General features: G+C 36.6%; 1 protein-coding gene across 1 annotated transcript in view; it reads left to right on the top strand.

The window, feature by feature from the left end:
• The window catches only part of PACRG (parkin coregulated), a 542,101-nt gene that overhangs the window by 295,746 nt on the left and 223,219 nt on the right, over positions 1–23,136 (top strand). The window contains exon 3 of the mRNA XM_082633523.1: positions 7,952–8,123. Coding sequence (XP_082489649.1) covers positions 7,952–8,123 — 172 coding nt within the window. The remainder of the gene's footprint in view (positions 1–7,951; positions 8,124–23,136) is intronic.

The following is a 23,136-nucleotide window of genomic DNA, read 5'->3' as shown; positions in this document are numbered from 1 at the left end:
TTTCTGACTTACTTCACTCTGTATGACAGACCCTAGGTCCATCCACCTCACTACAAATAACTCAGTTTAGTTTCTTTTTATGGCTGAGTAATATTCCATTATATATATGTGCCACAGCTTCTTTATCCATTCATCTGTCAGTGGACACCTAGGTTGCTTCCATGTCCTGGCTATTGCAAATAGAGCTGCAATGAACATTGTGGTACATGACTCTTTTTGAATTATGATTTTCTCAGGGTATATTCCCAGTAGTGGGATTGCTGTGTTGTATAGTAGTTCTATTTGTAGTTTTTTAAGGAACCTCCATACTGTTCTCCATAGTGGCTGTGTCACTTTACATTCCCACCAATAGTGCAACAGGGTTCACTTTTCTCCACAAGCTCTCCAGCATTTATCGTTTATAGATTTTTTGATGATGGCCATTCTGACTGGTGTGAGATGATATCACATTGTAATTTCGATTTGCATTTCTCTAATGACTAGTGAGAGTGAGCATCCTTTCATGTGTTTGTTGGCAATCTGTATATCCTCTTTAGAGAAATGTCTATTTAAAGCTTCTGTCCATTTTTGGATTGGGTTGTTTGTTTTCTTTCATACTGAGCTGCATGAGCTGCTTGTATATTTTGGAGATTAATCCTTGGTCATTGCTTCATTTGCAAATATTTTCTCCTATTCTGAGGGTTGTCTTTTCATCTTGTTTATGGTTTCCTTTGCTGTGCAAAAGCTTTTAAGTTTCATTAGGTCCCATTTGTTTATTTTTGTTTTTATTTCCATTTGTCTAGGAGGTGGGTCAAAAAGGATCTTGCTGTGATGTATGTCATAGAGTGTTCTGCCTATGTTTTCCTCTAAGAGTTTTATAGTGTCTGGCCTTACATTTAGGTCTTTAATCCATTTTGAGTTTATTTTTGTGTAGGGTGCTAGGGAGTCTTCTAATTTCATTCTTTTACATGTAGCTGTCCAGTTTTCCCAGCACCACTTATTGAAGGGCTGTCTTTTCTCCACTGTATATTCTTGCCTCCTTTGTCAAAGATAAGGTGACCATATGTGTGTGGGTTTATCTCTGGACTTTCCATCCTGTTCCATTGATCTATATTTCTGTTTGTGTGCCAGTACCATACTGTCTTGATTACTGTAGCTTTGTTGTATAGTCTGAAGTCTGGAAGCCTGATTCCCCCAGCTCCGTTTTTCTTTCTCAAGATTGCTTTGGATATTCAGCGTCTTTTGTGTTTCCATACAAATTGTAAATTTTTTTCTTCTAGTTCTGTGAAAAATGTCATTGGTAGTTTGATAGGGATTGCATTGAATCTGTAGATTGCTTTGGGTAGTATAGTCATTTTCACAATGTTGATTCTTCCAATCTAAGAACATGGTATATCTCTCCATCTGTTTGTATTATCTTTAATTTCTTTCATCAGTGTCTTATAGTTTTCTGCATACAGGTCTTTTGTCTCCTTAGGTAAGTTTAGTCCTAGGTATTTTATTCTTTTTCTTGCAATGGTAAATGGGAGTGTTTCCTTAATTTCTCTTTCAGATTTTTCATCATTAGTATATAGGAATGCAAGAGATTTCTCTGCCTTAATTTTGTATCCTGCTACTTTACAAATTCATTGATTAGCTCTAGTAGTTTTCTGGTAGAGTCTTAGGATTCTCTATGTATGGTATCATGTCATGTGCAAACAGTGACAGCTTTACTTCTTCTTTTCTGATTTGCATTCCTTTTATTTCTTTTTCTTCTCTGATTCCTGTGGTTAAAACTTACAAAACTATGTTGAATAACAGTGCTGAGAGTGGGCATCCATGTCTTGTTCCTGATTTTAGAGGAAATGGTTTCAGTTTTTCACCATTGAGGACAATGTTGGCTGTGGGTTTGTCATCTATAGCCTTTATTATGTTGGGGTAAGTTCCCTCTATACAGGGTTTTTTTTATAAATGGGTGTTGAATTTTGTCAAAAGCTTTTTCTGCATCTATTGAGATGATCGTATGGTTTTTCTCCTTCATGTTGTTAATATGGTTTATCACATTGATTGATTTGTGTATATTGAAGAATACTTGCATTCCTGGGATAAACCCACCTTGACCATGGTGTATGATCCTTTTAATGTGCTGTTGGATTCTGTTTGCTAGCTTTGTGTTGAGGATTTTTGCATCTATGTTCATCAGTGATATTGGTTTGTAGTTTTCTTTTTTTGTGACATCTTTGTCTGGTTCTGGTATCAGGGTGATGGTAACCTCATAAAATGAGTTTGGGAGTGTTCCTCCCTCTGCTGTATTTTGGAAGAGTTTGAGAAGGGTAGGTGTTAGCTCTCCTCTAGATGTTTGATAGAATTCACCTGAGAAGCCATCTGGTCCTGGGCTTTTGTTTATTGGAAGATTTTTAATCCCAGTTTCAATTTCAGTGCTTGTGATTGGTCTGTTCATATTTTCTATTTCTTCCTGGTTCAGTCTTGGAACGTTGTGCTTTTTTAAGAATTTGTCCATTTCTTCCAGGCTGTCCATTTTATTGGTATATAGTTGCTTGTAGTAATCTCTCATGATCCCTTGTATTTCTGCAGGGTCCGTTGTTACTTCTCCTTTTTCATTTCTAATTCTGTTTATTTGAGTCTTTTCCCTTTTTTTCTTGATGAGTCTGGCTAGTGGTTTATCAATTTTGTTTATCTTCTCAAAGAACCATCTTTTAGTTTTATTGATCTTTGCTCTTGTTTCCTTAATTCCTTTTTCATTTACTTCTGATCTAACCTTTATGATTTCTTTCCTTCTGCTAACTTGGGGTTCTTTTGCTCTTCTTTCTCTAATTGCTTTAGGTATAAGTTTAGGTTGTTAATTCAAGATTTTTCTTGTTTCTTGAGGTAGGATTTTATTGATATAAACTTCCCCCTTAGAACTGCTTTTGATTCATCCCATAGGTTTTGTGTCCTTGAGTTTTCATTGTCATTTGTTTCTAGGTATTTTTTGATTCCCTCTTTGATTTCTTCAGTGGTTTCTTGGTTATTTAGTAGTGTATTGTTTAGCCACCATGTGTTTGTATTTTTTAGTTTTTTTCTTGTAATTGATATCTAGTCTCATAGCATTGTGGTCCAAAGAGATACTTGATACGGTTTCAATTTTCTTAAATTTACTTGATTTGTGACCCAAGATATGATCTATCCTGGAGTATGTTCCATGAGCACTTGAGAAGAAAGTGTATTCTGTGGTTTTTGGATGGAATATCCTATAAATACCAATTACGTGCAGCTGGTCTAATGTGTCATTTAAAGCTTGTGTTTCCTTATTTATTTTCATTTTGGATGATCTGTCCATTGGTAAAAAGTCCCCTACTATGAGTGTGTTACTGTCGATTTCCCCTTTTATGACTGTTAGCATTTGCCTAATATATTGAGTTGCTCCTACGTTGGGTGCATAAATATTTACAATTGTTATATCTTCTTCTTGGATCGATCCCTTGATCATTATGTAGTGGCCTTCTTTGTCTCTTGTAATAGTCTTTATTTTAAAGTCTATTTTGTCTGATATGAGAATTGCTACTCCAGCTTTCTTTTGTTTTCCGTTTACCTGGAATATCTTTTTCCATCCTCTTACTTTCAACCTGTATGGGTCCCTAGGTCTGAACTGGGCCTCTTGTAGACAACCTATATATATGGGTCCATTCAGCCAGTCTGTGTCGTTTGGTTGGAGCATTTAATCCATTTACATTTAAAGTAGTTATCATTATATATGTTCCTATTACCATTTTCTTAATTGTTTTAGGCTTGTTATTGTAGATCTTTTCCTTCTCTTGTGTTTCCTGCTTAGAGAAGTTCCATTAGTATTTGTTGTAATGCTGGTTTGGTGGTGCTGAATTCTCTTAGCTTTTGCTCATCTATAAATGTTTTAATTTCTCTGTCAAATCTGAATCAGATCTTTGCTGGGTAGAGGAATCTTGGGTGTGTTTTTCCCTTTCATCAGTTTAAATATGTCCTGCCACTCCCTCTTAACTTGCAGAATTTCTGCTGAAAGATCAGCTGTTAACCTTATGGAGATTTCCTTGTATGTTATTTGTTGCTTTTCCCTTACTGCTTTTAATATTTTTTCTTTGTATTTCATTTCTAATAGTTTGATTAATATGTGTCTTGGAGTGTTTCTCCTTGGTTTTATCTTGTATGGGACTCTTTGCACTTCCTGGACTTGATTAACTATTTCCTTTCCCATGTTAGGGAAATTTTCAACTATAATCTCTTCAAATATTTTCTCAGACCCTTTTTTCTTCTCTTCTGAGACCCCTATAATTCGAATGTTTGTGTGTTTAATGTTGTCCCATAGGTCTCTGAGACTGTCCTCAATTATTTTCATTATTCTGCTCTGCAGTAGTCATTTCCACTATTTTATCTTCCAGGTCACTTATCTGTTCTCCTCCATCAGTTATTCTGCTATTGATTCCTTCTAGAGAATTTTTAATTTCATTTATTGTGTTGTTCATCATTGTTTGTTTGCTCTTTAGTTCTACTACGTCCTTGTTAAACGTTTCTTGTATTTTCTCCATTCTATTTCTGAGATTTTGGGTCATCTTTACTATCATTACTCTGAATCCTTCTTCAGGTAGACTGCCTATTTCCTCTTCATTTGTTTGGTCTGGTGGGTTTTTACATTGCTCCTTCATCTGCTGCATATTTCTCTGTCTTCCCATTTTGCTTAACTTACTGTGTTTGGGGTCTCCTTTTTGCAGGCTGCAGGTTTGTAGTTCCCGTTGTTTTTGATGTCTGCCTCCCTTGGGTAAGGTTGGTTTAGTGGCTTGTGTAGGCTTCCTAGGGGAGGGGACTGGTGCCTGTTTTCTGGTGGGTGGGGCTGGATCTTGTCTTTCTGGTGGGCAAGGCTGCGTCCGTTGGTGTTTTGGGGTGTCTGTGAACTTAGTATGATTTTAGGCATCCTTACTGCTAATGGGTCAGGTTGTGTTCCTCTCTTGGTAGTTGTTTGGCATGGGACATCCAATACTGCAGCCTGCTGGCCTTTGGGTGGAGCTGTGTGTTAGCATTGAGATGGAGATCTCTGGGAGAGCTCTCACCGATTGATATTACATGGGGCCCGGAGGTCTCTGGTGGTCCAATATCCTGAACTCGGCTCTCCCACTTCAGAGGCTCAGGCCTGAGACCCGGCTGGAGCACCAACACCCTGTCAGCCACACGGCCACGCTTCAAGCTAATTCCTCCTCCAGTCCCAGTGACCCAGCCCAAATGGTAAAACCATTTGCAAATCTCTGGGATCAGGTATCTTGGATGTTCCTTGTCCTGCACGCAGCACTGCAGTAAGCAATAGTCTCCCTCTGGAGTGTGACTACCAGACATGGCCCACGGAAGTGGTACCCACTCCCTCCAACATTCTCATGACTTTGCTTCTGGAGCTCCACCTAAAAAAGATATTCTTAAACATAATGTCAGAGGAAGGAAGAAAGTAAAAGTAGAGAGAAAGATAAAGTAGACAAGCCAGTGACAGCAATATTAGTATTAGATTAGACTAAGACAGACTGCATTAATAATAATAAAGAGGATAAAGACAGGAGGATAAAGGGACCAGTTCACAAGGAGATTCCAATAATGCTGAACCTTGACATGCCTCACAACATAGCCTGATAAGTAGTATCATGTCCTGCAGCCAGACTGCTTGGGTTTGGATCCCAGTTCTATCACTAACTAGCTGCAAATCTTAGGCAAGTTATTAAACCTCTCTGTGCCTCAGTTTCCTTATACTGAAAATTGGGATGCCAGTAATACCTACCTCTTAGAACTGTTATGAGGATTAAGTGAACTAATACACATAAGTATTTACAATAGTGTCTGGTATCATAAACATGGCATTTTTATTGTTGCTGTTGTTGATGTTGGAATTGCGGCCCCAAATCATACCAAAAAAAAAAAAAAAAACCCAACAAAATTCCAAAGAAAAATTGGCATGTCAGTTATCTTAGTAGGAGATTTTTAACTTACTTATCTAAGATACATATGTTTTAAAATATTTGAGAACACTGTGAGATAGCTCCAATAAAATATTTAAATAGGCTTTATCTTTCAAATCATCAGACACAAAAATGTAAAGAAAACAATCCACATAACAAAAATACAAAGTTGAAAGGAAAATGTAAATGAAAAATGAAATTCAGAGACCAAAAAAAATAAGATGACAGAAGTTAACTAGACATAGCCATAAATGTGAATGCTTAATATATTAAAATACAAAGTCTTAGATCATATTAAAGTAGAAAATTTAATGATTTTCTACTTTATAAGAGACATATGTAAAACTGTGACAATGGGCTTAAATATTTAGCAAAATATCAAAAGTACAAGTCAAAATATAGTACAGATGACACTTGAATTATGAAGTTAAGTTACAAGGTAAAATGATAGGTAACAACATTGTATAATACTTTTGGAGCTGAATGATGTAACAATATTTTTTTAATTGTGCAAAATCATGTTCTAAAATGTTCTCAGATACACAACAACCCTTGAGAAGGTTGGTATTAAATATATACTTCATAAACTTTTACTATGAATAAAGCAACTTTTACAACTATTGAAGGAATATAAAGTAAAACATATCTGTATATACCTCCATTTAGGATTCATTTTCCAAGCTGCACTTCCCAAAGGGCATGAATATTCGAATCTGAGTGCTTACTTCCTTAGTTGGCTGGGTAGTTCATGAGCAGTCTGGAGACAGACCTCCTGCTTGGGGAATTGTAGGACATTTGATTCACCCGGACTTACAGTAAGCACTCAGAAATGTGGTTGGGTTGTTATCAGTTACTCACACCCAGGCCCAGGCAGGCACATGGCTAGAAACTCCAGAATTCTGGGAGACAACTGGAGGGTATGAAAACCTCCTAATGTAAAAAGGTTTCTCTGAGGTCTTGTTGGGCTCCTCACTTAATTATAAGGTGATAATTGGAAGCTGGGCACCTTCATAAGGACATGAAAATCAGGGAAATTTGCACCTCTTACTGGGAACACTGAATCCTTTGCTCCGTAGGTGTGTTATATCCACAGTCTGTCTGTTGACATCTTTCCATCCATGATATCATCATCACTCCTGTCACCTTGCAGGTAGAAAGTCAGGTCATGGATACTCTAGATAGTAGAGGACCCAGGCTAGAGCAAATCTATATCTGAACAGCTGCCAAAGTGCCATCTCTTTTCTCCGTTCTGGAAATTTTGTTCCTATTCCTCTCGGTGCTTGACACTATTGCAAAGATCTGGACAAGAGGTCATGCAAGCATTATTGAGAGTGAAGTATATAGAAGTGGTATATCTCTGGTCCCAGAAGAAGCAGAGGAGAGTTTGGGATATTTTAATTCTGAGGGGTCAATGGTCTGTTTAGGTTCAGCTCAATGTGTGTCTTCCCCATTTTTTCTTGATGGCACCAACATTCTACCTGACATGCAGGCTCCAGGAGACATCCATAGAATCATATTTTACCCCTTACTCTCATATTTGCCAGGTCCTGAAGAGACATATCTCACAATAATATATTAATGTGCAATACCTATTAGATTTTTGTTCGAAATTCAGATGTTAATCTCCTTTCAACTGTTTCTTTCCCATTTTATTATTTTATATATAGATACATATTTTTTTCAGCATACATACCATGGACTTTTTGAATCCCTTTTCAGTATTGCCTTTGTGCCAAATGGTAAAAAATTAACCTAAGAACCGCCCCCAAAAAGTACTAAAATGCTCCCAATGTAGATTATTAATGATTTTAATCTGTTAATATTTAAAGGTCAATGATTTTAACCTCATTACTACTAGATTAAAGACGTGACAACATACCTCAGGTTGTTACATGAGTTGGCTAATAAAATCTTCCTGAAGTTCTGAAGAACTTGCTTCTTCTAAGTTAGTGACAGCTTCACGGTTGGCCCAGCCATGCTTTGCCTCATTTTTGTTTTCACCTAGCATTTTTTCTCTCTCCTTTCAGGTAGAAATTGAGAAGCTGGATTACCATCATTATCTGCCTCTGTTTTTTGATGGGCTCTGTGAAATGACATTTCCCTACGAATTTTTTGCTCGGCAAGGAATCCACGACATGCTGAAACACGGGGGGAACAAGATTCTTCCTGTCATTCCACAGCTCATTATCCCGATAAAAAGTAAGTGAACAGGTAAAAAAGCATCACTCAGTTTATATGGTGCCACTTTTTGACAACTTGATAATTAAGCAATAAAACACAACAGACTGAGGCTATCCCCAGGTTTTGCAATAATTTTTATAAATTGCCTTATGGGGCCAAACGTCCCAAATCTCCTAATATATCCCATCATTGATACTGCAGTGCAGCTTAGCGACATAAATAAACTAAATTGCATGGGGTTTACACTAACTTAAAATGTTTCATAGTAAAGACATAAGCATTAACATTAATTTGTACATTCAGAAGTAAAGTGTATAATATACAATACAAACACAATTATATTTAGTATCTTTTATGCAGCAGAATTCATAATTTTAAGAAAAAAATCTGGAATGGAGAAAAGATCAATGTTATTAAATACTTGAACTTTTTTGTCTACAGTGGATTATCTGGGGGGGTCTCTCGAGTAATCCTGTCACTGGCTTTACCTGTTTGTCTATAAAATGAGATTGTGCTTCCTTTTTGTGGCCAATTTATTCTGGCCTGAGTCCCTACAGACTAGTTGTCTGAGAGCACCCCTTTAAAAGTGTTTCTGAGAAAAACAAATACTGTATGCTAACACATATATATGAAATCTAAAAAACAAACAAATAAAAATGGTTCTGAAGAACCTAGGGGCAGGACAAGAATAAAGACACAGACGTAGAGAATGGACTTGAGGACATGGGGAGGGGGAAGGGTAAGCTGGGATGAAGTGAGAGAGTGGCATGGACATATATACACTACCAAATGTAAAATAGATAGCTAGTGGGAAGCAGCTGCATAGCACAGGGAGATCAGCTCGGTGTTTTGTGACCACCTGGACCACTGCCAGGATGATTGACGGTACACCTGCCTAGTCTCCTAGGATACAGGGGAACCCCATCCTCACTGTCTCAGAGGTAGTCTTGCCATATGGTTTGGCCAAAACAAGAACAAAATAGTTCAACATTGGGTCATTTCCCACAGTCTGGATTACTTAATCTGATCCGTGGTCACTAGTTTATTGATTTGAATTAAGTGTCATTAGAGTTCTAGATTTTTGGCAGTTCTTCCGTCACTATGTAAATTGAGTCAACTTTAAAATGTTCTCTCATGTCTTTGAGATTTCTGTAAGAGATATGTAACTGACCGCTTCCAATTTCCACCAAGATGTAGAAAGTGAAACCAAACAAGAGGACAGTGATACCTGCTGTGAAAAGCAATGTGGAAAGAAAAATGACTCTTCAAAAGCGACTTTATTAAAAACCAATTTTCCTTTCCCCTCATGCATCAGCTGAGTGAAGGGCTAATCTTTAAAGGCCTTCAGGAAGGATATATAATACTGAGTTATATTAAAACCTTTTCCAAATGTGATTTATTCTTTCTAACAAGTCATAATTTTTGAATATGTTAAATTCTAGTAAAAATGCTACATTTTCTAAAGATGATGCACAAGTTTTATTGATAAACAAAAAAGCCCAGAACATTCTCCCCAGGAACTATCTGGAGATAGTTCTCCTGCACCCACCAGAACAGCAGCAATACTGGAAGTCTGTTCTTTTCTTTACAATAAACTGTTCATTTGGGGATCCCTGCCTTCTCAGGAGTCTCTCCCTCATAGCCACACTGAAAACACGGAAGGCCAGAAAGAGAATTTCTAAGACATGTTTTGATTATACCTCTTACAATTAAAACAGTCCACATGAGAGTACTGTAGGCCAAGGTGGATTGATTTTCAATTTTATTTGATTTAAGTATTTGGAAGATACTTAAATGAGTTAAGAGAGAAGTGATATGTTCTAAGGACACATCCTCGAGGTCATTTGCTGATGAGTGAAAACATTCAGAATTCAGTAAACATGATCTGTCAAGGAATAGTAACTATGTATGAATTTGATCATTTACAGTTCCAGAAGCAATGAAAGTTTCTCTTGGTAGATATCCTAGTTTGCCTTCCTGGGCTTCTGCTATTATATACTGAGCCTGAATCTAACTCAGCTTGCTTCTTCTCGCTCTGTCTACATCACTGAAAGCCAAACTTTACTCAGCAAAGAATAGTGATTAACTATGCAAGATAATGCACAGTTCCAGCACAGTGTGAAAAGTATTACATACATAAACTACATTTTTCAGTTGGAATTCTGGAAGGGAGCTAGTTGATCCAGAAGCGGGCTGATACACATAATTGGCATAACATATAACAGCTGTGTGTACCTTATTTTCAGAAGGTACTATTAGTAAAATTTTGGCTTATTCCAGGGGCAAAAGTTAACCTCACCATCACCAGCTAGCAGCTCTTTAACATCTTTTCTTGAATTCCAATTCAACGATAATTAATATCTCTGAAGGCAAAGCAAAATATATAAACTCCCTGTGGAGCTGTGAATGGGATTACCTGCCTATCTATTTCTGGAATCTGGGGTTTATTTCAACTAAATGAAAGGTTGATAATACTAGAATGATAAATGGACACATTCAGTGGCTCTACGATTTCCAACATAAAAAGAGATAAGAAGACCCTTTACTTTCTGCTTCTCTCCTTGGCTCAAGACCCCAAGTGGGGTCATCGAGTAATAACGGGAACAGTGCACATTTAACACATTGTTCCATTTCTGTTGCTTTATGGCATCACTACAGGTCCTCCTCTTCCTTCCCACTTTCTTATTTCCACCTTCTTGAGTTATTCTGGGTCAGAAACTACAAAAAAAATCCCAGTATAAAGTAGTCAGCGTTGGCAATGGAGTATTGATTGCTGAGAGCAACAGCAAAGCGTTGTAGGTGAGGATGAGATGAGAGGGACCATCTGAGCAATCCAAACTGTGGATTTTAGACTTCGGTCCACTCCATCCAGTGAGGAGAACAAAAGTCCATCAAAACCCAGCAGAGCAATCCCAGGAAGAAGTCACTGGAAGCTTTGCCTATCGAAAGCAGAAGGGGATTCCCATAGCAGCCAGGAGGGTAGGAGGTGCCAAGAGTGACCTGCAGACTCTGGGTTTAGAGCTCTCTCTCCTCCATAAAAGCAAGAACAATAACAATAACCCAGCCACACGGGGCCATTCAAAACAAGTTGCTACACACAGGGAAGAGAATATCATGAATAGTCAGAGGAAAACTGTACCTCAACAATATTTTTCATAGGATCCAGAAGAAACTTGTAGAAACATGTTTGACATCCTCAGGATTCAGGAAGATACAGCCTCTATGAAACAGAAGCAGAAATTTACAAGAGGAGACCAGACTCACATGAAAATAAGCCAGTGCTGACTGAGAAAAGGGAAACTAAAAATGTCAGAGCAGGATTAATGTCCCCCCAGAGGCACAGAGGACAGTCAACTGCACAAAATGGAACTGTAAATGTAGCCCACCACCTTAAGAATCTCCCTCAGAAAAGACAAGAATAAAAAAGGAGGTGAGGAAGGACTATAAAATGGAGAACATAGGACACAAGCAGGAGCTAAAAGTTATAGGGGCTCCCAAAAGGAATCATCAAAACAACAGGAATAGAAATGATGGTAATGGCAGAAGGAATTGAAAGAAATTTTCAGAGATGAAAAATATCCCTATTTTGCAGGTAGAAAATGCTCATTACAAGGAAAAACATCTGGACAGGGAAAAAAATGGTACACACCAAGAAATAAAAATAACTGGGGCTAAGACATTTTTCTTAAGAGTAAATTCCAGACAGCAATGAGAAATGGAGGAGAATCACCTTATGTGCATTTCATCCCTGTCTTATGAGTAGCAAGACATGATGTAATAAACTGAATGAAAATTGGTTTAAAAAAAGAAGAAGGAGAAGGAGGAGAAGAAAGAGAAGGAGAAGAAGAAGAAAAGAGCCACAGACTCAGTGAGCATAATGCCCACCTGCCCTTCATACAAAGCGTTACTGTGGATGTGCTCCAACTCTCAAGGAGTAAAGCCAAGATAAGAACCCCAAATGAGGATGTCATAGTTTGAAAAGCAAGTTGCATTAAGAGCCACTAAATCTAGAGTTAAGTGTAAATAGTTGATGGAAAAGAGTTTCAAAACTGCAAGAAATGTCAAAGAATCATTTTGCAGCAATGTGGCAAAAATAATTCAGAGAAATTGGGTATAAACCTTCAAAGTCAATGGAGAAGATAAAAGTATTTAAAACAGAGTCTATATATTAAAAGAATGAAATTGAATAGGCAGCAAGGAAGTGCTGAGCCAAAAGCTCAAAATAAGGTGAAAATGTGAAATCAAATATATCAACTGTGAAAATTAACTTTCAAATTGGTTTGTGAAAAACAAAATCTGAATATAAACTCTCTCTATATATATAAAAACAAAATAATACTTAAACATTTAAAAAATAAAAGCTATATTGGGGAAAATGAAGAAAAAGAAGACAGGAGTAGTTATTCAATTTTAGAAAAGTAGAATTTAATGAAAAGAAGTTTTATGTGTGTAAAGAGGATCAATTTATATTGATAAAAATGTTCACAATAAAGATGTTATTGTCATGACCCTTTGTGCAGTGCAAACCATGACATCATGTTTTAGAACAACTATCAGCTGCTATACTGATATTTTTTGCCTCTAGAAGAAGAGTAAACCTCTTGATTGAGAGACAATAAGATGCTGGTCCTTCCTCCACTGCCTGACCTTGGGGCCTAAAATCTACATATAGTGTTTACCAACCCAAGGCGACAGCCTGCTGTCTAAAGCACCAATTCCCAAACTTCACTGTGCACACAAATCATCTCCAGACCCCAGTAAAATGTAGGTTCCACATCAGTAGATAGGAAGTGACCTGAGATGCTGCATTTCTAAGAAGCCCCCAGTTAATGCTGCTGCTGCGAGGTCAAGACAAGGGTGACCAGGCCAAGATTAGGCTGGGACTCCTCAAACCCTCCCACAAGATCCTGGGCATGAGAGCAAGGTGGGGAATGAGCTGGTAGAAAATAGATGAATGATTATTTCTCTTATATGTAATAAACCCAAAGACACTGCTTCATTCATAATGTGACTAATTAGAGAAATGTAAGATTCAGTTTTTAGGCCTTAAAAGTAACCATTAATAGATTAAAATAGGTGGTATATCAGATGAAGTACTAGGGAAAGAGAACTGAAACACTGTCAATAAGGAAACAACTTAAAAAAAAAAGACAAGGGAGATTGCAAAAAAAAAAAAGAAAACTAATGAGATGACAAAAGGAAAACTAAATTATCTGTGATGATCACAAATAAATGGGAGAAATAATCACAAGAAAAAAGCTTTGGTGTGGAAACTTCTTTGAGAGGTTGTTCCCACTGATCGTTCCCAACAATATGGTTCTGATGAGAGCTGCCAGTCACTGAGAAGTGGTAAGAATCTGGCTCTCTTACCCAAACTTGCCTTCTTTCCCACTCCACCCTTCCAAAATAGTTGTATACAGTTTTGGATAAATCAATAATCAGTTGTTACACTATTGTGATGACATAAATACTGTTCACTGCAAATCACACAATTACTATGATTGCATTTCTTTCTTAGGCAACTTGTTTTTCTTAGCATTGAAAATTGCCTCATTTTATTTGCTTGTTTCGTATATACTTACTATTTCTTTTCAAATATTTCAGGATCTAGCAAACGAATATTATTTTCCAGATGTTCAGAGCATCGGACAACTCATCAATTTTCTTTCTGCTCCTGGAGATACCCCTTGCACCCTCCATCTTTCTGCTACTTCTCCTTACTCCTCTTTCATGTTTGACCTCTTTTTCTCCTTTGCTGTTTGTCCTATTTTCCTCATTTTTAAAGTGCACATCTTCCAGTAGTTTCTTGTAAGTACATGAAAGGTATATTTTTCAGGCCTTGCTTATCTGAAAATTCTACCATCACACTGTTTATTAGTTTGGCTCCACTGAAAATCATTTTCATCCAGAATTTTGAGGTCATGTCTCTGCTGCCTCCGAGGTTCTTACATTGCTTAGAAAATCTTGATGCCAGTTGAGTTTCCAGCCATTTGCCTGTGGCTTGTTTCCCCCAGTCTCTGAAAGCTTTCTGGTTCTTCTTTATCACTGGTAATATGAAATTTCATGTTGATATGCTTTGATGTGGCTGTGTTTTCATTCATTGTCCTGGAAAATTTCAATTTAGAGACATATGTCTTCCAGCACTAGAAACTTTTCATGTATTATTCCTTTAATAATGTTCTCCCTCTATTTTCTCTTACTTCTCTGTCAGTAATTCCTGCTACGAATATATTGCACCTTGTGGGCTGTTTCTCGAATTTCTTTATCCTTTTGCTCATATTATCCAACTCTGTCTCAGTTCTACTTCCTGGGAAATTTCCTTGACATTATCTTCCAAAAATATGATTGAATAATTTGTTAATTATCATAATTTTATTTTAATTTCATTGTTCTTTTAAAATAGTATTTTGTTCCCTTCTTTTATGAACACATTATGCTCATTCTCTTATCTCTCCATGAATATTTACTATAGATTTGTAGGATTTGGGTGTTTGTGTATTTGCTTTTTGCTTTCTGACTCATTATATCCTTCCTTCCCTCATTCAGTAACAATTACCTTCCTCTTTACTAGATTTTAAGACTTTCCCAATCCTGCATATAGATCAACAGGATAGTGTACTAGTGTACTAGTTGTGAGCATAGACTATGGAATCAGACTGCTCACCTTCTAATCCTGGCTGCACTGTTTATTTGCCACATGATCTGAGGCGAGTTGCTTTACTCCATGTTACACTGCTGCCTGCTCTATAAAATGGGGATAATATTATGCATTTATATTTTCTCTCTAATTTATTGTCAGCCAGTGGTTTCTGTATTTTATGTTTAGTATTTTTTAAAAGTCTCAACTTATTTCTACTCAACTTTATGGTTTATAAATTTTTAATTTTTATTGAAGTATAGTTGATTTGCAATATTGTATTAGTTTCAGGTGTACAACATAATGATTCAATATTTTTATAGATTATACTCCATTTCAAGATGTTATAAAAGATTGGCTATACTCCCTGTGCTGTACATTATATCCTTGTAGCTTATTTTATTTTATACATAGTAGTTTGTACCTCTTAATCCAATACCTCTATCTGGTCCCTCCCCCTTCACTCTCCCCATTGGTAGCCACTAGTTTGTCCTCTATATCTGTGAGTCTGTTTCTGTTTTGTTACATTCATTCTTTTGTTTTATTTTTTAGATTCCACTTATAAGTGATAATATACAGTATGTCTTTTGCTGACTTATTTCACTAAGCATAATACCATCTATGTCCATGTTGTTGCAAATGGCAGAATTTTATTCTTTTTATGGCTGAGTAATATTCCATTGTGTGTGTGTGTATGTATGTATACTGTGTGTATATATATTGTATACACACATGTATATATATATATCACACCTTCTTCAAGGCAGTTGGTTTATCTGTCTTCCTTAAGTTTTTGGTTTGTTTTGCTTTTGTATCATTTTACATTAAAAGCATATTACTTTTATTTTTATTGTTTCTCTTTTGGTAATCACAGCACGTAAAGCTATGACTTTGCTTCTGTGTGCAAATTTGAATTAATTCCATTTATTTTTATATGTATGTTTCTCCTTGTCGCTATATTATAGTTTGTATTTATAGTTTCGATGATTCATTTGAACAAAAGAATACATTAAAATTTACAAATATTTAGAGATTTTGTTTTCATGATTATTTTATTTATATTTATTGCTCTGTGGCAAAAGAATGTGGCTTCTCCTCTGTTTACATTTATTTGGGAATTTACTGAGGCTCTTAATAGGCTATAGGAATGCTCAGTTATTGTCATCATGGAGGCTGAAAAGAAAGTGAATCCTCTCTATGATATAGATCTTAATATATATTTATTCTATCATGTTCTTCAAATAATTTATATATTATTTTCTCTTTCACAATTTGTGAGGTCAAAGACAGAAAATTATGCTAAAGTTTTGCACTACAAAAACAAGGAAACCACCATATGTCTTGGAAGTTTTCAGTGGGCTAGGCACTTTCCTGGAATCATATTATTCAATCCAGCTACTATAATCCTCATTTCACAGGGGACAAAACTGAGGCATGTAAAATTTAAGAAAAACATCCATGTCATACAGTTGCCAAATGGTAGAATCAAGATTTGAATCATATCTGGATCTCCTGAGCTTCTTTTCTTACAAAATTCAGGGCTGCATCTATCACTGCAAATGACTTTTTTTAGGCACACATAGAATATTTACAAAAATTAACTATATCCTAGGCCATAAAACAAGTCTCAAAAAATATCGAAGCATGGAATTCATACAAAGTATGTTGTGCAACTAAGATGCAATTTATGTTAGAAATCAATTTTTTAAAGCAATGACTAAAACATTCCCATATATTTTGAAATTGACATATACTTTTACATACCCCATGGGTCAAATAAGAAATTCTAATGAAATTATAAAGTATTTTAACTGCACAATAATGAAAATATCACATAAATTACATATTAAAAACTTACCAAATATATTACATAAAAATATTACAAAAAATTACATTAAAATATTTATCACATATGACATGGTAAAGCAGTGTTTAGAAGAAAATATGTAGCCTTAAACATGGTATCAAAAAAAAAAAGGGAAAAATAGTAAATGAAGTATCCATCTCAATAAATTACAGGAAGAACAGTAAAAGAAAGTCAAAGGAAGAATAAATTATTAGTATAAAAGCAAAATAAAATAAAAATAGAAAACAGCCATGAAAGTGAGAGCAGCAAAAGCCAAACTTGTTTGGTTTCTTGAAGTGATTAATAAAATTGATAAACATTTGTAAAAGCTTATAAATAAAAAATGAAAAAAATGAAAGACAAAAATAACCAATATCAGAAATGGAAAAGGAAATGTTATACAGACCCTACAGACATTGATAGGATATCTTGATAGGATATTATAAACAACTTTATCCCTAAAACATTGAAATTTCAATGAAATGGCAAATTTTTTGAATATATAATGTACAAAATTGACACCAGAGAAATAGAAAATAAGTTAAAGTACACACAGTAGTATAATAAGTGAAGAAATTAAGTTAGTAATTAAAATTCCTCATACAGAGATAACTCAAGGCTCACATAGCCTCACTGGTTAGTTGTGCCAAAGACTTAAGGAAAAAATAATGTAAATCTTGCACAGATTTTCTCAGTCAATGAAAATAGAGAATATAGACTCCAACTCATTTTATGGTGCAACATAAACTTGATACCAACAAGGACATTACAAGAAATTACAAGAAGAAATCTTCCAGGTCAATCTCATTCATGAATATCAAAGAAAAATTTCTGAACAAAATTACTAGCAAACTGAATCCATTGATATATAAAAATGATAATTTCTCATGACAAATTTCGTTTTATTTCAGGAAGATAATATTGGCTTAACATAAGAAAAATCAGTTAATGCCATTTACATTTGTGTATTAAGGAGTAAAAATCAGGTGATCATCTCAAATGATGGTAAAAAGCATTTGATAAAATTCAAACACCCATTTCTATTTTTAAAACAAACTAAGGATAGAAGGGAGTTCTCTTAATATGATAAAAGGAATTTTTTTTCAATCAGAGCAGGCTAGGTTATATTGGAAGAACAACCAATCTCCAAAATCAAAAGCTTAAAACAATAGTGACTTTAAAAAGTTCTGTTTCTCATATCTGCTACACACCTATTGCAGGTTAATGGGGGAGGTGGGGTGTCCTGTTAACTATAGTTGCTTAGGGGGCAGAATGTATAATCCTACCATGGACATTATGACTAATATATCATAGAGTCTCTGGATTCTGTTATATTCTTTTGAAGAGTAGCAGTTCTAATTCTAATGGATAGTTAACCTGCTAAACACAAACTCTAAACTTTGTCTCCCCTTTGGTGAACAGGAGGCTAAGTTCTTTCATCTTCAGTTCTTTCACCTTCCAGCCTCTGCTTATCATCTGGGCCTACTGAGATCTCTCTCATGTGTGTAATCCTTAGAGATCAGCTAAGGTAGAGTTTTATTGCAGGTTTTTTTGTTTACCTCATCTGTGGGTCTCTACCTTCCAGGATCCCCCCCTCTAATTTTTTACATACTCTGCCAGCCCAAAACTCTGTTCTCTGATACCTCAATTAAATATACCTTCTACTTCCTTCTGCCTCAGGACACACACCTTAGTTTTTGGAGGCAAAACATTTTCAACTCCAAATCTTACCTAGTACACTTCCATCTTGCAAGGACAGATTCCCATCCAGCTTCTGCCTACTTTCCATTCTTTGGCATGGCATTCAAAGATTCCCATTAAATATCTGGCGCAAATTATGTTTCTGACTTAATATCTTACTATTTCCCCTCATGCACCCAATGCTCTAGCCAAACCGATTGTGCTATAGAACTTGTCTTGCCCTTTTCTATCTTTGCTCTTCGGGGCATACCCATTCTCACACATCCTCAAATGCCTAAACGTTAAGGAACCTTCAAAACCCACTTCCAATAGGAATTGTCCTGGAGAGCCTCTTCTGATTGCCGTCTCCCTCCCTACCCTCAACTTCAGTCCTCTCCCCACTCTGCCTTCCTATTCCCACAGAACTTTGAATTTTTCTCTCTTACATCACTTAGAATATAATGTTAGAAAGTGATATGTCCCCACAGCATCTAATGTACTGGCTAGCACACAGTAGATGCATCAAAATATTTGCATAATTTATTTAATCAGGTACATAGCTGCTATCCATACTGAAATTTGTATAGGTGTCATGATCAAAAGTGTGAAGTGGCCATTTAGGCTTGCCACTGTACTGCATGTTATATAAAAACTACCTTGTAAGAACCTCTAATATGAAACAGCAAATAAAGCGTATAATGATATAATGTTTTACATTTATTGGAGAAATTATTTAAGTAGTGAGAGTAATTGTTTATTCATCTACATTCTCTCGTGTGACTCTTTTTGTTTATGAGCAGTAACATACATTTGTGAGATGGTCTACTAGGAGGCAAGGTGACCTGGCTAAAGAATTTCAGAAATAAATATCACTGATCTACAAATAGGTCATAAAACAGTGGCCTCATTAGGAGAGCTCTAATGAGTTGAGGTCACCCAGCTATAAAGGACAAACATGCACAGACACAGCTGAAGCAATTTAAACAATAGCATTTACAAAAGCAAAATGGTATTTTTCAAGAATTCCCAGTGGAAAAAAATATACCAAGTAAGAATAAAATATGAGAATCTGTATCACGATATAAAAATTGTTTTGAGAATTCTATTTAATTAGAAGGGAACAAGTCCAATTGAACTGCATTTTTCTTTATGATCTGATAAATTTACTTATATCACTTGAAATTTTCCAGGTAAATTATTTTAAAGGTGTTAAAAAGTAATAATTTTTAATTTAAGAAGAAAACATATTATTTGTTCTAAAAATATGGAAAAAATTCGTATATTACTTAGGATTATTTTGGTTACAAGACAGAAAAACAAAACTAATTCAAAGCTTCATAAAGAATTAGGTTTGCTTAATAATTCACATAACTGAACAATCCAGGGCCTCATTTCAGGCTTGATTTAATCTGGTGGCTTGCCAATGTCACTCTTGTTCTGTTTTATGCATGGTCATCTTAAAGCTGGCTCCATTTTTGGCCTCAGGATGCTCCAATCCTGGAACCACATGCTTACTTATTTATACCTGTAGAAAAGCACAAGTGCCATTGTCCTTTAATTTCCAGAAAAAATAAAAGTCAGAGGTGCACTGTGATTGTACCACATGTACCAGCTTAGAACTATGGCCAAGGGGGATGGAACGCACTGACTCAATTAACCCAGATCATGTAACCTACCCATAGTACACGTTAGTGGAAGTGAAAAGAGGTAGCTTCTCAAAACACAGTGAATTCCATAGCAGAGACATTTACTGCACACCAAACATCTATCACCTCCTTAGCATTTCTCAGTTATGCAGTTATGCAGACCACGGGACTAACTCTGCCGACGGGCTGTGAATGGAAGAAACGAGATGTGCATTCCCTTCAAACCAAGCATTTCAGAGCCAGGGCACAGTCCTCTCTCCTCCTCACCCCCATGTTGACATGAACTGGGTATCTACTATGAATGAGAAATGGTCCTTTTCTGTGTGAAGCCACTTAGATTTTAGTCTTAGTCTATTACTACAGCAAACTTAACCCCTCCTGACCAATTGATATTCCCAAATGAGAATTCATAGCTATTGAGGTCAATGGAATCTGGAATCTTAAAGCTTGAAACATCCATTTTCTGAGGAAGCTTCAGTAGGTGGTGCTAAAGACCATGTTTCTCTGTCCTCTGTGAGGATTAGTGTGGCCACTGGAGAAGCCACGGACCTGGTTTCTGGGTTCTAGTGCTGGCTCTACTATTTTGTATAAGTTAGTCTATCTCCTTGAGTTGGGAAGATCAGTCCTCATCTCCAAAGCAAGGGAATTAATACATACCCCAGATAGTTGTTGTGATCATTAAGTGAGGTCGTGTAGAGATGCCCAGGTCAGGTGATAAGCAGGTTCTTAATAAGTGTCCTGTTGAATGTGAGCAGTCCTAGCCAGGTGGGGCTGTACAATCCAGCTACCTGACGGAGGCTGCTCTTCCTCCTTTCCTCTCTGTCCATTTCTCTCACACTCAATCTGTCAATTGCCTACTACCTTTAATTCCCTAGTAAAGAAAGTCATAATGTAAAAACTGCTGTCCCTCTACATGATGGCGTATACATAAATAATGTGTCAGTGGATGCAAGATGATAGCAATCTGAGGCAGAGACTAGACGTTCTCAGAAGTATTTAAACAGTTACCTGGTCACTTGCCAGAGGAAAAATTCCTTCTGGACCTGTGAGGGTGAATAAAAATCAGGCCTATCCCTGTATGAATAGGGAAAATGACTCAGAGAGATCCAAAATAAAAATGATGAGAATGGAGATTATAGCTGTCCATGCCAGAAAAACACAATAGAATAAAAGAGAGAAAGAGCTAACAATAGCATTGTTGCATTTTCAAACTGAGTTCACCACATGTTGGCTGTCCCTTTCCCATTCTCAAATAAAGAAACAAATTCTATCATTCTTCCTGTATACTGTGGTAATTCAGAACAAGGGCTCTGAAGTCAGACTATCTGGTCAAAATTCTAACTCTGCCACATACCAGCTATCAGACAAGTTAATCACTTTGGGGCTCAATTTATAAAACTGAGATGAGAATGGCACCCAACTTATGGTTAGTATAGTGATTAAATGAGATAATACATTTCAAGCTCTTAGCAGAGGATGTAGTGGGTGATAAATTTTATCATCATTATCATCATCATCACCATCATCATCATTCTCTGTCTGGATTATGACAACAGATTTTGGACACCCAGGCTAAAATCTCCTATTGTTAACTTCCTCCTTCCACATGAGAGCTGAACTCTAGTCAAGGAATAACACTACTGCAGAGTGTTGCTTGCTTTTCCAGAAGATGCCAGGAAACCCAGCTTCATCATGAAGACTTGTTCCCCAAGAACAAACCACTTAAGCTCAGGTCCCAACAGGTGTCTGTTTTGCTCAAAGTCCACCCTAGAACCTGTGTTCACTGTGCAGCACTCACCATTCCTCCTGAGCAGGCTCCAAGTCTGGCCCTGTTGTCCACTGGGATTTGGTGGGATGCTGGGAAGAAGTAGGGTCTAACCATAATGAGCACAGGCCTTGGGCTCATGCAAACCAGACCACAGCTGGTCATTAACTAGCTGTGTGGTTTTGGTAAATTAATTATTTCCTCTTTCCCAGGGGATTATAAAACCAACTGCCCAGGCATTATGTAAGGACTGACAGATCATACAGGTAGGAAGTTTAGCACAGTGCCAAATCAAGGTGATAATAATAGTAAATTATTATTTTTACCTCCTTGGTGTTCCTTCATGGCCGTGTCTTTACAGACTTCCCAACTTTGGGTCATCAAAAAATTGATAGATTTGGATTTTATAACTTTCATCCAAGTTACAATAAAAATGTTAGATGGAAACTGGACTAGGTCAAGTATGGACCACTGCAGTATTCCAGTAAGGACTCTGCAGGTCGATACCAAACCAACAAGGCATATTACTGAAATTCAGTTATTCACACAGTAAGGAAAAAAGAAAAAGCCTAACTCTTCAACCATTTCTGTATCTTGCCTACAAGAGAGTTCTTGCCAGATGCCTTGCAATATAGTCTGTTTGTGATCTCTTTTATGAGTAAACTTATTAGAATGCATGAGGTAAGCCTGGCCTGACATTCCAAAAAGCTCACTCTGGCTCCTAGAAATCACGCTGTTGTCCTAGGAGCTCTCAAATCACTTGCTTAAATAATCAGTCCTAGAATTTTACCAGATATTGATGTCAAGCTTAGCAGTGTGTAGTTTTTCAAATTCCTTCTTTGGGGAGGAAAGGGCAGCTTCTTTTTGGAAAGTGATGTATTTACCCATCTTCTATTTTGTAGCACAGCTCTCAACTTTCTTGTTTTGTGAAAAGCCTCTGTGTACTGTATCCTTCTTCATAGTCCACTACTTCTGTTATCTTAAAGCTGGAGCAAACTTAGACACCTTTTCTCAACCAGAGGAAGAAACATAGCCATAATTTTTAGAAGCAGTGCCTGCTTGTCACAGTACATTGTCACTTGGTTTTACTCTGAGAATGGTACCAAGGCTGGCTAACTGCTTCCTTTGCTCATCATTCCATCTGTCACCCAGCTCCTTCAAGCTGAACTGAGCCAGTAGTGTAGGGACAGGGGAGCAGGGTGCTCTAAAGAGACAAATCCTCCTCTGCTTTCTGACAAAGCAGGGTACTGATAAGTTTACTCTCAGTTACTCTTAGAGGCTTCAGTATGTATGAGAGCAAAAACAGGCCCAACCTTGGTTGCAACAAGATTGAAGAAGAGTGTGTTGAATGACATTGTTCTTCAGGTTCCTTTATGTCTAGAGAGTTGTGAGTACTAAATAGATCATGCTACTGACTATAATGTTGAGACCATTTTGATAACTGAATACTTTTTTTA

The sequence above is a fragment of the Mesoplodon mirus genome (genome assembly GCF_964341445.2).
Source record: "Mesoplodon mirus genome assembly, chromosome: 10".
Lineage (NCBI taxonomy): Eukaryota > Metazoa > Chordata > Mammalia > Artiodactyla > Ziphiidae > Mesoplodon > Mesoplodon mirus.
This window is presented reverse-complemented; position numbering and strand designations above follow the sequence as displayed.